The sequence below is a fragment of the Haliotis cracherodii genome, unplaced genomic scaffold, assembly GCF_022045235.1.
Source record: "Haliotis cracherodii isolate W230 unplaced genomic scaffold, xgHalCrac1.p SCAF_1, whole genome shotgun sequence".
Classification (NCBI taxonomy): Eukaryota; Metazoa; Mollusca; class Gastropoda; order Lepetellida; family Haliotidae; genus Haliotis; species Haliotis cracherodii.
In genome coordinates, this window is record NW_027266264.1 from 75,379,006 (window position 1) to 75,395,380 (window position 16,375).

The 16,375-nt window shown below is 40.2% G+C and overlaps 1 protein-coding gene across 1 annotated transcript; it reads right to left on the reverse strand.

Annotated features, from left to right (window-relative positions):
* Positions 1-1,967: 1,967 nt before the first annotated feature.
* Positions 1,968-7,872, reverse strand: LOC139468852 (uncharacterized). Its single transcript, XM_071250989.1, has 5 exons — positions 7,824-7,872; positions 6,513-6,937; positions 4,904-5,823; positions 3,943-4,160; positions 1,968-3,070 (listed from the first exon to the last, which is right to left on the reverse strand). The coding sequence occupies exons 2-5, from the start codon at positions 6,913-6,915 to the stop codon at positions 2,989-2,991; spliced, it is 1,623 nt and encodes a 540-aa protein (XP_071107090.1). The 5' UTR covers positions 6,916-6,937; positions 7,824-7,872; the 3' UTR covers positions 1,968-2,988.
* Positions 7,873-16,375: the final 8,503 nt, after the last annotated feature.

Genomic DNA, 16,375 nt, shown 5'->3' on the forward strand with positions numbered 1-16,375 from the left:
AGCCTGTGATGCACAGTGTATTATACACTGCTATAGTGGCCCACCTATAGGCCCTGTTTTCTTCAGCCTTTGATGTACAGTGTATTATACACTGCTATAGTGGCCCACCTACATGTATATGTCCTTCTTTCTTCAGCCTGTGATGCACAGTGCATTATACACTTCTATAGTGGCACACCTATATGTCCTGCTTTCTTCAGCATGTGATGCACAGTGTATTATACACTGCTATAATGGCCCATCTATATGTCCTGCTTTCTTCAGCATGTGATGCACAGTGTATTATACACTGCTAAAGTGGCACACCTATATTCCCTTCTTTCTTCAGCCTGTGATGCACTGTGTATTATACACTGCTATAGTGGCCCACCTATAGGCCCTGCTTTTTTCAGCCTTTGATGCACAGTGTATTATACACTGCTAAAGTGGCCCACCTATATTCCCTTCTTTCTTCAGCCTGTGATGCACAGTGCATTATACACTGCTAAAGTGGCCCATCTATATTCCCTTCTTTCTACAGCCTGTAATGCACAGCGTATTATACACTGCTATAGTGGCCCACCTATATGTCATGTTTTCTTCAGCCTGTGATGCACACTATTATACACTTCTATAGTGGCCCGCCTATATGCCCTTCTTTCTTCAGGCTGTGATGCACAGTGCATTATACACTTCTATAGTGGCCCACCTATATTCCCTGCTTTCTTCAGCCTGTGATGCACAGTGCATTATACACTTCTATAGTGGCCCACCTATATTCCCTGCTTTCTTCAGCCTGTGGTGCACAGTGCATTATACACTGCTATAGTGGCCCAACTATATGCCCTACTTTCTTAAGATTGTAATGTAACTGAGAAGATTACTTTGTAACCCATACAACACCGATACACTAAACGACGTACATGTACTGCAAAGTAAAAGTCGATTTCACAGTATTGAAGCGAGATAATTTGAAGATAAAAGTGTATACATGTATGACGAAGTGTTTAGTATATGGATATATTGTAGCTCACACCCAAAATGTTGTTGTCGGGGTCGAAATAAAAATATTTAACTTCTTTTCCATGAAATGTAGTGATTTATTTCTTAAGACAGACATATTTGTGTTTCTTTGCGAAATGATCCGAGAAATGTCTTTTAAAGGATTAGTGGACATGGGTGTCCCATTTGTCTAAGGCTTTGCAAATCGCTGTACGGAGTTGCGTCCCCTAGGTGTGTCAGAAACCCTTGTTCGTGGGTTCGAATCCCGGTTCGCCTTGAATGTGTTTCTAGGTTTGTCATTCATGGGCATCATCGAAATGGTAAACGACTAGTGAGTGAGTAAGGTTTTACGCCGCTTTTAGCAATATTCGAGCAATATCACGGCGGGGGACACCAGAATTGGGCTTCACACATTGTACCCATATCGGGAATCGAACCGGGGTCTTCGGCATGACGAGCGAACACTTTAACCACTAGACCCGATCGCCCCGGTAAACGAATGACCTTCATAACCATTCGTCTTCCGCCCTCGTCAAGCCGACACGCTGTGATATAACTGAAATACTGTTTAATACGGCGTTGAGACCAACTTACTCACTCACAATGGATGAGTCTTTGAGTTCAAGGATAAATAAAAAAAATGAAACTCTGTGAAAAAGTGAGCAATTAAAAATATATTAGGCATATCATTTTATGGATTCCAAATATTTACATGACAAGTACAGTAGTCCGAATAACATAAGGTCTCTTATATTAAAACAGTACATTGTGGTGATACGTGGAAATTGTGAACACGTTAAGAATGATTTTTGCTGATAAAAACTGGAACCTTCCGCCCTCGTCAAGCCGACACGCTGTGATATAACTGAAATACTGTTTAATACGGCGTTAACTTACTCACTCACAATGGATGACTCTTAGAGCTCAAGGATAAATAAAAAAGTGAAACTCTGAAAAAGTGAGCAATTAAATATTTATTAGGCATATCATTTTATGGATTCCAAATATTTACATGTACATGTACCAATCCACTATACTGACATAAAAGAACGTATGAGAGTATTAGGCATAATGTGAAAACACACACACACACACACACACACACACACACACACACACACACACACACACACACATTTGTTAAAGAATAATATTAAATGCCACATTTGCCATTTACAAACGCAATACTGTAAATGAATCATGAGTAGGTAATAGCAGTTACAACAGAAAAAGGAAGTCGTCAAATGTGCGCAGTGTTGGCTTTCTAGAATTCAATATAGTCAGAGACATTACTTGAGCCTGTCTGGTTAGGAGACTAATACGATTGTGGTCATCGCACAACCTCAGTGCATGGTTGATATGTGCACAAAGTGTCATTAAATCGCAAGGAAAACAGCTTGAATTTCGAAAATATGAATGGGTACGACACACGTAAAAGGTTTCCCTAACCATATGCATATTGCAGTTACTAATAAAAATAAATATTGAAATGGCTATCCATGGAAAAATATATGACAACGTAAACTATTAAGATTTGTTTTGCAGCACAATGATGACAATCACTCAGCATACTCGTACCTTACACATATTGTCTAAATAGACACTTACGAATACTGATTTTACGAAACGAGTGACAGAATTCTTGTATGTCCCGAGCGAGAACGAGGGTAAAACATGTATTCTTACATAATTTTCATAAAATCCGTATGAGACACAGGCGAGTGTTATAATTTCTTTATTACCCATTATTTCTTACTCCTCAGCCTCCCTCCAGAAAATAAAATGCACAGACCACGGCCAGATAATTGACCTGGTTATCCACGGACGTTGTCGTTTCATATTTACTGTGTCAGATGAATAATATATCTTTCTTTGTAATCTGAATAAGTAAATAGTATCGACAGAGCTATTACACATTCATCTATTTTGAAAACGAATCAAAGTGCTTCTTGGCTGCAGGGGTGACACCAGGTCCATAAACATCAACCTAGATCTGTTCCCCAGCGTCTAGACATTGTCTGCTGTGACACCCTTGCTGGCAAGCTCGTCACGAACTCGAGTCAGATATGTGGGATCTGGATAGCCAAATCTGAAACAAAGTACAGGTGAAACCTTTTCGACTCTTTATCAATTATCAACAGTGAGTGAGTGAGTGAGTTAAGTGTAACGTCACGGCAATATTTCAGTCCTATCGTGACGATACAAATTTTTACATTAATAATATATGTATAAAATTCTGTCGTCGAAGGACAGCATAATAAGTAGAACATCAGAGATTCACGTAAAACGTCGAGGATAAGACAACTAACAATATCGATTATTCAATATAATCTACAAATTATAAAAAAAGTTTTTAATTATATACAAAACATATCAATAAAAATGTATCGATCAATTGAATTTCCTTTAAAAAACAAAAATTCAATGAGATTTTATGTTAAAAGGATCCTTGATGGATGAAACATTGAAATACTTATGCCTTGTGATGGAAAATCAATACAAAAAGTATTAATAACAAGTAAAAACCAGGTGTAAAACAATAAGAGCAAGGACCGCAACCTGATTGGTTCAAAAAGCATTGTTGAATGCTAATCAAAGACCTGACATTTTCTGCCCCGTTTATGTCCTGGAAACATTATTATCATGTTTATGTTATTGAAAAGCGTGAATATCTTTTTATCAGAAAAAAACATCGGCCTTGTCGAATTTTTACTGTTTCATATTGTTTGTTTGTTGTTTAACGCCGCACTCAGCAATATTCCATCTCTATGACGGCGGTCTATAATTAATCGAGTGTGGACCAGTTTAATATTGGAATATCTAGGATTCAAATACTCAGTATCACTCACAAATTTGAAAATATGATTATGGAAAGCTTTTTTTCGATTGTATTTCTATATCAGAAATTATTAGCATTGCTTAATCTAAAAATAGATCAATGACATGCAAAGCATTAACTACCTTGTCGGCCCACCATCCATGTTTGTTTTATGATGAATGTCGTTCCATGTAACGACATTTTCCCGACCGGTTGTTGTAGAACGTCCGACGGTAAAGGTCAACTTCCTGTCAAAAGCGATCCTGAGAAGTCGTAGAATGTCCTTTCCTTCCGGGCAGGCTGGGAGGTATGCCCGTCGTGTGATTCCCTTGAAGGCCATACCAGGGTCAGGTTGTCCTGTCTGGATAGCAAAATGTGTAACATACCCTTTTATCATCGATGTTCGCTTATTACTACACATATATGAGTGAGTTAGTTTTTTGTTTGATTGTTTGTTGTTTAACTCCGCAATATTCAAGCTATATAACGAAAGCCGGTAAATAATCGTGTTTGGACCAGACAATCCAGTGATTGTCACCATGAGCATCGATGTACACAAATGGTATACGATGACATGCATCAACCAGTCAGCAAGACTCCGTGATAGAGCTATAATTCAGTAAACTACGGTTATAACGAACACGCTTATAACGAACTGACCGATATAACGAACTTACTTGTAAGCCCCTGCCATGTGTTGCATATATGCTGAATATATGTTTATAACGAACTACGGTTATTACGAACTAAAATGGGTGGTCCCTTTGAGATCGTTATAACCGTAGTTGACTGTATTGCAAAAAGCGGAGGAAAACCATACTTTCTAACCCGATCGCCTCTTACGGCAAGCATGGTGTCGCTGTAGACAGATTCTAACCCGGGTCTTCTCGAGATTCATTATAGTAATTACAGTAATTATTACTTTGTTATGTGATATAAACATGAAGGATACGCGGTCAAAGAAATGAACCCACTTATGAATCTACTTGCAAGGTTTAATCGTAATCTAAATTGAAGCATGACGCTGTATATCTACTAATCCTAAACTGATGTGCAGGGATATATAGGGATGTAAGTCGTCTATGGAACTGAGAGTAGATTTACCGTTTGTATACCACTCGGGATGTTATAGTTGATTTGGATGCTCCCCCAGTCTTCATAGCCGGAAAGGGGAGTGCTGTTGTAGACAACTTTCATCGTCCCGTCTGGCTGGTTACCTTTGATAACCCCATACACCATGTTGCATGTGGGGCAAACAGGCTTGTGCTCTCTGAAACTGCGATCGATGCACGATTTACAGAAGATGTGATAACATTTGTCCAGTTGTTTCAGATCAATGATGACACTCAAACATATTGCACAAGTTAACATATTCTCGGAGTCACTGACACGTCGACTGTCATCCTCTGCGGTGCTGCTAGGAACAGTGTCAGCATCACTGCTTGCTTGCATCTCAGTGACCCTCACTTCTTCATCAGTAGTGTTCTCCCAGACGGAATTGTCTTCTTGGAAATTTCGGAACATTCCCACCCTGTAACTTGCTTTTCTTGCAGAATGACCTTGGTTACCATACTGACCATAACTTCGCGGCCTGTGATCCCGTTTGGTTGAATTACGGCGCTTGGTTTCGGCTTCTAATGACTCTGCTATAGCCCTGTCGATGTTTTCACGTTCCTTTAAATTCAGGCTCTCGTTTTTGTTCATCGAGGAAGCTTTTGGGTGGCCTTGCTTTTTCGACTGGGATGCCGTTATATCTCGGTGATGCCTTGTACTGTTTCTTCGCGGCCTCTCATGAATTCTGTCTGGAGGGGCAACCTCAAATGTATCTTTAACAGTTGATACGATACGGGACAAAATGCCTTTAGTTGACTCTTCATGCAATTCATGCTTCCACTGTGTAACCATTTTGTCTGCTCTATCAAAACTTGAAGCAACGAAAATGATTTCCCTGCGCTTGCTTGGTTTGTATTTAACAGAGGATCTTGCGGCTGCAATTATCGCCGAGTCTTCTCTTTTGACCACACCTGAGAAAATGTAGGTGCTTTGAAGTTACTTTGAATTAAAAGGAGACAACTGTCCAAACACCTGCATTTATCTGTACTATAAAGTGTTTGTTTGTATGTTTAACGCCGCACTCAGCAATATTCCAGCTATAAGACGGCGGTCTGTAAATATTCCAGTCTGGATCCAGTAATTGGCATTATGAGCATCGATCCACGCAATTTGGATACGATGACATGCATCAACCAAGTCAGCGAGCCTGACCTCCCGATCCCGTTAGTCGCCTCTTACGACAAGCATAGTCGCCTTTTATGGCAAGTATAGGTTTCTGAAGACCTGTCTACCCCGGATTCTATCGGGTATACTATTATGGGATACATATGCGTCGTACTGTTGAGAAAAGAGAAATTGCCAGACACAAAAGTTGCACTTTTGTAATGTGCGTTTCTTAAAAGAACATCCAGGCTCCTAGTTTTAAATAGCTAGAAACAATATCGATATCCCCCGAACCGAAAATCAAATGCCTCAAAGCATGTTTGAAGCAGTACGATTCACTAGCAAACAGTGATGATATCACTGGTGGCACCCGTAGCAAAAACATGCAAAGCGAAGTCAATAAACTTGGTTTACCTGAACAAAGTTAATCTAATAATTCATTTTCTTTGTTAAAACTGTCTCACGTGATTACATAGAATAAGAAACGTTTTCTTACCTGCGCCTAACAACGGTATAGCCAACGTTGCAATATCCCAGTTTTCAACAGTTTTGAAGATGTCTTTGTACAGATATTTCATACCCTTCATCCATTCATCACCGTCCATGCGTTCGAGAAATGCAAACAGAACATATTTAAATGGCATTCCAAGACACGCCGGATATACAGTCCATAAGTCATTAGATAAACGACCTTGTCTGAGTGTTTTTCTCAAACGTTCAAAGTCTTTGGACTTCTGGATTAGTGCTTTGGTCACTGAACTCTCAACAAGAAAGTCTTGGTTTTCGCCCGTCACCACGGCGGTAGCGCGGGCCAGGGTTATGTCCCCGTGAAGAAAGGTAACACGTAACCCAGAGGGATAATGAAGTGATTCCACGCACCCTATTTTCGAACTGGTCATCCTTCCTCTTGAAAAGATTGTTCTGAAGGAAAGAAACAAATATTTGACTCAAGTTGGGTAATTTTTCACACCACCTTAAACATAACACAATAGAAGAGTCTGCAAAGCACCCAGCGAGGAGCAGGAGTCAGTTTGCCTGCCTATTGCTGGCTTTTAGTATCACCCGAGAGCGACTTATTTGATCAGCCTGGTGCCTTCGTTGACAGCCTGTTTATGCAAACCGACGGCGTTTAACGTTGTTCATAATATCCATCACTGGATTGGCTGGTCCATGCTCGATAAGTTACAGGCCGCCCTCATATAACTGAAATATTGCCCCATTAAACAAACACACAACCCCAAGCTCACACACAAAAACTGGTTGAGTAGTGGGTTAAATTCGAGCTAACACATTTCCGAGAATAGTAGGCTCGAGACAAATATTATCGACAGCGATAGTCGAATATTTCCTCTATATTTATATCATTTGCAGATGGGTTTCTAATAACATTTCAGCAGATATAACGCTGCATAACTGATGTATATGCCTTAACCTACCTCGTTAATATATTTATGTATTTGCACTGACAGCATATTATTATAAGGGAATTTTGTTTGAGCTCGGTGGAACTGAAAACGAAAGTAGAATATACGAAACGCACAACAGTGAAAGCGAATAGGGATATATATTACAAAAATTAGTTCAAGACACCTTGCCACATGCACTTGTGTGACTACGATGAACATATTTCCCTTTTAATAACTATATACGGTATATGAAATCCCGTGACGGCGGCCATGTTGTCATCGTGTACATTCTAAACATTCTCTTTGAAATATGTTGATATTATTGTAGTGATCAGCGGTGAAAGATATTTATTAGTAAGCTTGTCCAAATATAATTCAGTTGTTGAGCGGTGAACACTTACCTCACAAAGCTGTACTTGGACGTGGCGTCAACACTGAGTGGTATTGATCGTCCTGATTATAAACCGAAAATAGGAGGGTTACGATTCGCCAAGTCATAACATAGCAGGTCACACTGACATGATTGTCAACATGTCATTGTGTGGTGTGCAGTTGATAAACGCGATGACAGATAATTACGGACATACGTGTAGAACGCATGTAAATCGTCAAATTTTGTTTCATGAATTGTTTATTTCGGTTGGTTCTGACTATATTATAAGTAGGAGAGTAGTTTCCATTGATTGTGTCAAGAGATGAATAAACTGTCTGTTTGGGTACATGTGCTACGATGAAACAGTCTACCTATCCTGCATTCCATTTATCTAATCAGACAATCAAACAAAGATATTTCACACATGACAATTTTATCTGATTCTTTTTGTAAAATCATTGAATGTATTTTGGGGACACAATGCAGTCAGAATCATTGAGAGTGTATTTTGATCTTCTGCAGCCAGCGAGTAGAAATCCTCCACCTTTAATACAGTACAATTGTGTGGTCGAACTAAACGGTCTGTGTAAAGTCATCGTGTTACAAGGTCATGCTATTCAAATTGTCAGGAGTATTTACCTATCAATTTATCATAAAGTGTGCAAAGATCAGAGAAAATTAATACTAGTATACATAAAGGGAGGTAATTCCTACATTGTACTGTGTAGACAATGTGTCAGATGAGTGGTGGAAGGGAGATAATTTGTGAGTTTCATTGTGTAACCAATATGCGGTTTGTAGCTAGTAATCATTATATTTCAGGGAACAATTACACAACCCTCACTCCCAGGGAACAATTACACAACCCTCACTCCCAGGGAACAATTACGCAACCTCCACTCCCAGGGAACAATTACGCAACCCCCACTCCCAGGGAACAATTACGCAACCCTCACTCCCAGGGAACAATTACGCAACCTCCACTCCCAGGGAACAATTACGCAACCCTCACTTCCAGGGAACAATTACTCAACCCCCACTCCCAGGGAACAATTACGCAACCCTCACTCCCAGGGAACAATTACGCAACATCTGCTCCCAGGGAACAATTACGCAACCCCAACTCCCAGGGAACAATTACGCAACCTCCACTCCCGGGGAACAATTACGCAACCTCCACTCCCAGGGAACAATTACGTGACCTCTGCTCCCAGGGAACAATTACGCAACCCCGGAAGAATCCCGGAAAAACGCTTTTTGACTTTAGATATATCTTGCATCTAAAAGTATACTCAAGACACAGTTAAATGTGTTCAATCAAACAGTACAATTCCGGATGTCCAGATGTGCTGTAAATTGCATCTGAAATATATATAATGTATGAGGAAATATATGTGAACCATTACGCAACGAGTTGACAGGTGTTTTAGGTATGCCCGTTTGCGCTAAGACGGAACCCGGTCGCCAAAATGGTCACGAGAGGGGCACGAGTCGCTATTCGGCTTGTTCCGTAATAACACGAATTGGTCACGAATGGGTGTCACCACTGATTTTCAGTGATCGATTCATAGAATTTTCACCGCAGTTTTCACAGCAGAATCTGTTTCGGCCGATAATCGAGTTGTTAAGTTGATGGTTAAATTTATGAAAAATATGGTTGTTGAAATAGTCGTTTCTCATTTTCAGGTGTAATATTTGTAACTTTTTCTAGATAACACTTGTCTAGTATCATTAATTTAAAATCATTCATAACAGTACTAAAGTTTCCCTTTTGCTGTAGACACAGCGTCAATGGGCGAGCATGGTGTTTGCGGTCAATAATAGGGGTGATGTCATAAGGTTCCCTTTCGCCGAGAAACTCAAATTCCATATCTTAGGTATTGAATCCTAGATGGGACACTTTTTGCTTGTGTTTTGTGATGAAGACAACGAAACATTGCGACAACGCGACAAATTTCCTTTTAGTTATCTACAATTAGGCAACATGTCAACCGACTACGTACAAAACAGCTAAAACAGCTAGGAATAGAAGAAAATCAGACTTGAATCGCGGGTCATCACATTCAGCTAACCTTGTCCGAGGGAGGTAATAGCTACAAAATGTTCCATATTCAGGCGATATGAATAGGTTGAGTGGATGGAGCGTGATAGGCTGTTTATAACGACATGTACCTTAAGTAGGTTCGTTTTTTCTAGATCCCAGGGTTTGATGACTATAAGTTCGAATTTACGAGTCGCCTCTGTCGTGATCGTTGGTCTGTCAGCCCAATACTATTGTCGTGTATTTTCAACTTTCAGAAATCCGACGGTAAAGATAGCACGGAATATGTTCACTTCACTCTCCCCTTGAGACCACCATAATATCCAACCCTCTGTGGTATACCATCATACCGTAATGCAGGCCCTTTATTCAATATCATATTTGGCAATTAATCCAATGAATACAGGGTATACATTTAGGTATACACAAAGGGTAAAATATGACAACACTTTACTTGCTTCTGTGTTCCGAGGAACATTTATATATATTTTCATTAATTCATAAAACAGTAAAAGAGAACACTTCATTCACGTTTTTTTTATAAATGTTAAGTTTAAATATTCTATGATGTTCAACGATTTAAGACAATAGATTTGTTTTCTAAAAGACAAATGTAAACTTCCATCAGGTCTAACCGTTGAAACGTTCATGATAAATTTAGTGCTAGCACGTGCTGGTTCCCACACTTTGAGCAAACTATTACCACTCCTACGCGACGAGTTACCCTTTGACAATAAGAACAGATTGGAGCAGTAATCTATTCATTTTAAAGGTGAACTCAGCATCGACAAATAGGCACTCCCAATAATTATGATTCATGCACGACTGTTTTGCTAATTTAAAGGCAGATAAGGACAATAGTAAATTATTACCATTAAAACATAAATATATTACGCCAACGCCACAGATAATAACCGGTCCTGATTATCCCCCGTAACAAATTCCATTGGGGGTAATAGACAAAATAGAGGTGAAAATTATATAATGGATCACTGAAAATCAGTGATGACAACAGGCCACAAAATTGCGAAGTGCACAAACATATCTTGTAGCCTGGTCCTCTTTAACTTAAGATAGAAAAAGAAAATAGATAAGAAGGACCCTGGCAAATGCTTTGGAAACGAAGGGTGCATGTAAGATTACTGGTACACAGGATACACCTGATCCCCGATTACAAGACTGCGCATATGTTGCAGTTTGCAAAAGGCGTGACTGCTTGTGTTCTCCTCCACGTTGACATTGTATTGCTATTATGTGGTTTTTAGGTATCGTTGGAAGGTTTAACGTAATTAGCTATTACAGCAACACGCACACACACATTTGAATACGTTTTACATATAACAGGTGCTAGCTTTGAGCCAGAATTAATTCATGAAATCATCATTCATGAATTTAACAACTGTAACTCTATTAAGACTTATATAAACGCAACCATGAAGGTTCGAATTCGTTAACAGTAATCGGTACTCTCTTTTACGGGCCTGTTTTGAGGCTTCCACTTTGACAATCTGTATAGAAGTCCATGAGTGGACAGAAACTGCCATGGTGATCGGGCATGAAATTATAAATGGCTTGTCAACATACACATAATATGTGTGAAATGGTTGGCTTAACTTCTGTATCAACATACATTGATAATATTTATACGTGACATTCTATTCTGTGAAGATGGAAGCAGTGCATATATGCAGTTTGGATTGCTTCCTCATGCCTTGAACGGCTTGGGCCCATGCACGAAGCTAAAGTACTGTAAGTCCCCATGGTCCCTAGTATCTATCTTCATTTGCTGGCTATCTATAGCCCGTTTTTATGATGTGATCTTATGTATAGTGATTTTCGTTTTATGATTTCATAATAGTTTTAAATATTTTTCTTTTATAGGTCTTGTTATTTCATTGTCCTTCGTTGGCAGGTTCTATATAAGTCCCAATGTATTTATTATGTTTAACCCTTGATAGTCACGGTATGGCTGAAATATTGCTGATGTGACTTAAAATCTTAACTCATTCACTCACTCTTGAAAAAAATACATGATCGTGTTCACAACCGCCTTGAATATTTTCAATGTATATTCAAAATACGATGCTGAGGCATCCGCTTTGGCATTCTGGAGCAAAGTCCATGAGTGGACAGAAGCTGACGTCACATGCGACGTACAAGTTGTCATGGTGATGGGGCATTTCAAAGACGTCGAAGTAGAAACGGGTCAACTTGTAAACATGTCCAACGATGTGTGTGAAATGGTTGGCTTCACACCTGTATCAACATACAATGGACTATAATTATATGTGACATTCTCTATTGCAAAAGAACAGATGAGCGATCGTGGACCATACTCCTATGTATGTTGTTTGGTTTATTTAAACGTTATTTAAACGTTAAACCGTGTCCACAATCAATAACCGTTAAGCTGTTTGATGCATATTGTTACCTGTTGTGTATAATGGGCACTCGAGTAGAGTTTCCACTCGTGATGTCGGTACTGATGTAGCAGTTATCCACCAGCAGTTTGACATCGGCAGGAACACTGGTCTGTACCTGTACGTAGACACGTGTCCCAAGACCGACCTTGAGTGGATTCCCTTTCACCTCGGTTGTGTAGGTGTCATCTGTATAAAAGTTCATGACCCTCGTGAGCCTGAATCTTGCAATTGCTTGTTGCATCTATTTATATAATGTTATGTACTTGCATTGTTAATTAAATGTCAATAATAACAATTGAAGAACCGATGTTAATTATGATGTAAACACAGACAAGACAGTAGAGAAACGACAATCGAGCATCTTCTGACCTTTCATTCAGAATGGTGTTACGTTTAGTCAACGGGTGTCTGCAAAACCAAATGGTATTATGACCGAAACGAAATTGTATGACAAGGACAATACATACTTCTGTACACCACATGTCTTTGTTCCTTACGCACGCACACACGCAAGTACGCAAGTACGCACATACGCACATACAGGTGTTTGGAGAACATTTAAACAGCAGATTATTATACAACAATACAAGCTAAGAATAAGACTATAGATCGCCAACTACCAAAGTTAGGAAATAATACTGCGGTCCCAGAAAGATTAACACCATCCCTCTAGTTACTGGTGATTGCAAATGACGCGGAATTGTATCTTCAAAATGTTTTTGAACAATAGTGAACATTGAGCAGTAATTAAAAGATAGAAACGTAATGACATTGCAATCTAACCTTGGACACGAGTTTTTCAGTAAATATTGTCCGTACTAGTATATCAAGACATCTATATCCCCCGCCCATTTTAACACGTTATGGTCCAAAACCAGGTAATTGACCAAACATTTCTCTTAGCCCATGTCAAAATAGCTGCAATGGAAATTCTAAAATAAACATTTCTAAAACTCCTTAATATCAAATGGCACAAGTTCAGTATGTGCTTTATATATATAGACATGCAATGTTTGGCAAGGAAATATTTGACAGTTTATTTGTTATACTCCATAAGTGAACCCATTCTGTATTAAAACTTAAATCCAACTTGTTGCCACGAAAACGTAAAAAATAAAAAATTCTAAGAGTGCTAAAAATCAAACGGCACCAGTTCAGTAGGTGCCTGGTAGACATGCAAAGTTTTGTAAGAAAGTATCAAACGGTTTTTGAGTTCTGCTCCGGAAACGAACTCTACCCTATAGAAACGATTTCGGGACGCACACACACGCACACACGCACAGACGGACGGACGGACGGACGGAACCCATTTCTATATTTATAATAATAAGGTGTAGAACGCTAGCCTCCATACACTAAATGCATAGCCCAACAATAGTCTTAGACTATGAGATTTTGAATTGAAGATTTATTGATTCCATACATTAAACTACTGGCAAAAGCCAGTCTAGAGTGTACTGAGGACTGAACAAGGATCTTCTCTGAACTTGTGGTGAAGAGATGATGTACGTTTATTTGTTCAATGCATCTTTGGCGGTAATAGCAGGACGTCCTCCAATTGTTAACCTGTGCGCCTACGGAAAGACAGTTTACTGTTGCTGAAGATGGAATGGTTCCGTTGCCAACTGTGACACGTTCATGACTTGTACTCTGAAGATCATGTTTTGTGCCAACTGCTAACACTGCCTTAGTTTTGACATCGTTCAGCTTCAGTTTGTTTCCGTCATGCAAGTCGTGATGTGTGTCGTGCAGGCAGTGGTTCTGTGGAGACAGGCAGCGATTTCTGTCGGTTAAAATCCATCGATGATTTGTGTATCATACTGCAAGTGATCCACGTCGTGCTGTTTTGTCATCTCCCCAATCTTTGTTGTGTATTAACACGAATAATATCGGTCCCAACGCCGATCCTTGTGGAACTCCACACTCTTATGATTTCCATCTAGATAGGACCTTATGAGCTCCAAAGCAACACCCCCTATCCCCATAGCAGTAGACAATCTATTGAGAATATTATATGATCCACTGTGTCGAATGCTGCAGACAAGTTACGGAGGATTAGAGTAGCCATATTTTCTCTATCAGCATAACTCCTCAGCTAATTAACAGCTCGTAACAGTGTTTATCGCGATATGCCGATTAGAAGTCGTCCAAAAGACCATTTGAAGCCAAATGTTCTTGAAGTCTCATATTAGCAGCTTTCTCACCTTTGAGAAATAGCTCACATTCGAAGCTGGTCTACATTTTTTTAGTATGTCTGTGCCAATAACTTTCATTTTTTCAAAAGAAGACAGATAAGTTGTTGTTTGTTTGTTCAACGCCGCACTCGGCAATATTCCATCCACATGATAGCAGTCTGTAAATAATCGAGTCTGAAACAGACAATCCAGTGATTGATATCATGAGCATCGATCCATGCAATTGGAATACGGCGACATTCATCAACAAAGTCTGACCACCCGATCCCGTTAGTCGCCACTTACGACAAGCAAAGTCGCCTCTTATGGCAAGCATGGGTTGCTGATGACCTATTCCAACAAGGATCTTCACGGGTTGGATGTAGCTTTGACATATATGTAAACGTATTATATACGTATGTTCTTATCCACTCAACAACCCAGAATTCCTTTCCGCGAACAGCCTAGTACCTCTGCCACAGGCCAGCGACATGCAAGTATTCGCCACAACTTAGACATTTCATTCAACAAATTTTACATGTTTTGCACCGAAAAGCTTGCATAATGCCACTCTGTTCTTATTTTAGAATAAGCGCGTTTGCTTAGAAACAAGATAAAATCCAGTCATGTGATATGCAAATTAGCCTGTGGCAGTTGTGAAATGCTTAGTCATCACTGCGCCGGTGTGTGAGTTGTACCAATACATGACGCAAGGCCCGGGGAGCGCTAGGTCTGTGGATGACAACTTCTTTATTCTATTATGGTCGTAGGGTCATGCGTTCCCCAATTTCTTGCCCTATAAAATCCACCCAGATCGGAAAAAATTCATTCGTTGTTGTATTCATACCACATGCCAAGATTGACAAGAAATCAGCGACACCAAGCCCTTTGACGATTGCAAGCTGGACAAACCACCCGACAAGTAGCCAATGCATTTCATGTCCACGTAAAGACCATATACAGGCTCCAGCAACGGTACCTGACCACAAACACTACAGATGACCGACGACGTAGTGGAAGACCAAGGGTCACCACCCGACGTCAGGATCGTCAGATTGTGCGACAGTATCTTCAAGGTCGCTTTGTTATTGCTGCGAGAGCCGTTACTGTATTTCAACAGCAGATGGCATAGAGAGAGAGTCTGGCGCCGCCGTGGGGAACGTTATTCGGATGCTTGTGTTGTTGAGAGAGACTCGTAGGGTGGTCCGAGCATCATGGTTTGGGGTGGAATTGGTCTTGCACGAGGGTCGGCCCTGTGGTCTTCCAGAACATCGGTCCAGGGAGAGGCAATGGTGTCACAGCAGCTCGGTACATTGTTCAAGTCTTGAGGCCACACGCCATACTTCATTTGGCACATCGCCACAACCACGAGTTTCAGCATGATAACGCCCGTGCCTTCACCGAGAGAGCAACAAGAGACTTCCTCCAGCAGAATGGCATCAAAACCATGCAGTGGCCTGCCCTCAGTACCGATTTAAATAACATTGAGCACCTGTGGGACGAGATTCAAAGACGGCTGAATGACGTTCGACCAAGGCCGACAACTGCAACTGAAAGGCGTTCCACAGAGTGTGGGCTCAAGTGCCTATAGCCTTTATCAACCGCCTCATCCATTCCAAGTATCGACGTCGCACGGCATTCATCAATGCACATAGCGGACACACGAGATACGACTTGTGATGCCATTTTCTCAGGCTAGTGTTGTGTTTCACTTCAAGAACAGTTGACACTATAATTTCAACCTTGATGATCAGTTTTGCCAAGTTTCATCTGTTTAATATGTCTCAAAGTATGTTTACAGTGTTTGGACAAATAAGGTTTCTCATATATCTATCCATGGTGACGTTTCTTTTGCGGTTCAGTATATAGACGTTAATGCATCCTAAACTCCACTTTACCTCACCTTCATCAGACACAGTCAGATCTACCATAAATAATAAAC

Coding starts and splice junctions, on each gene's coding strand:
- LOC139468852 (XM_071250989.1), bottom strand. CDS start 6,915: ATGACCAGTTCGAAAATAGGGTGCGTGGAATCACTTCATTATCCCTCT. Junction 5,824..6,512: donor TATACCGTTGTTAGGCGCAG/GTAAGAAAACGT, acceptor ACATTTTCTCAG/GTGTGGTCAAAAGAGAAGAC. Junction 3,071..3,942: donor ATGGATGGTGGGCCGACAAG/GTAGTTAATGCT, acceptor ACTTTGTTTCAG/ATTTGGCTATCCAGATCCCA.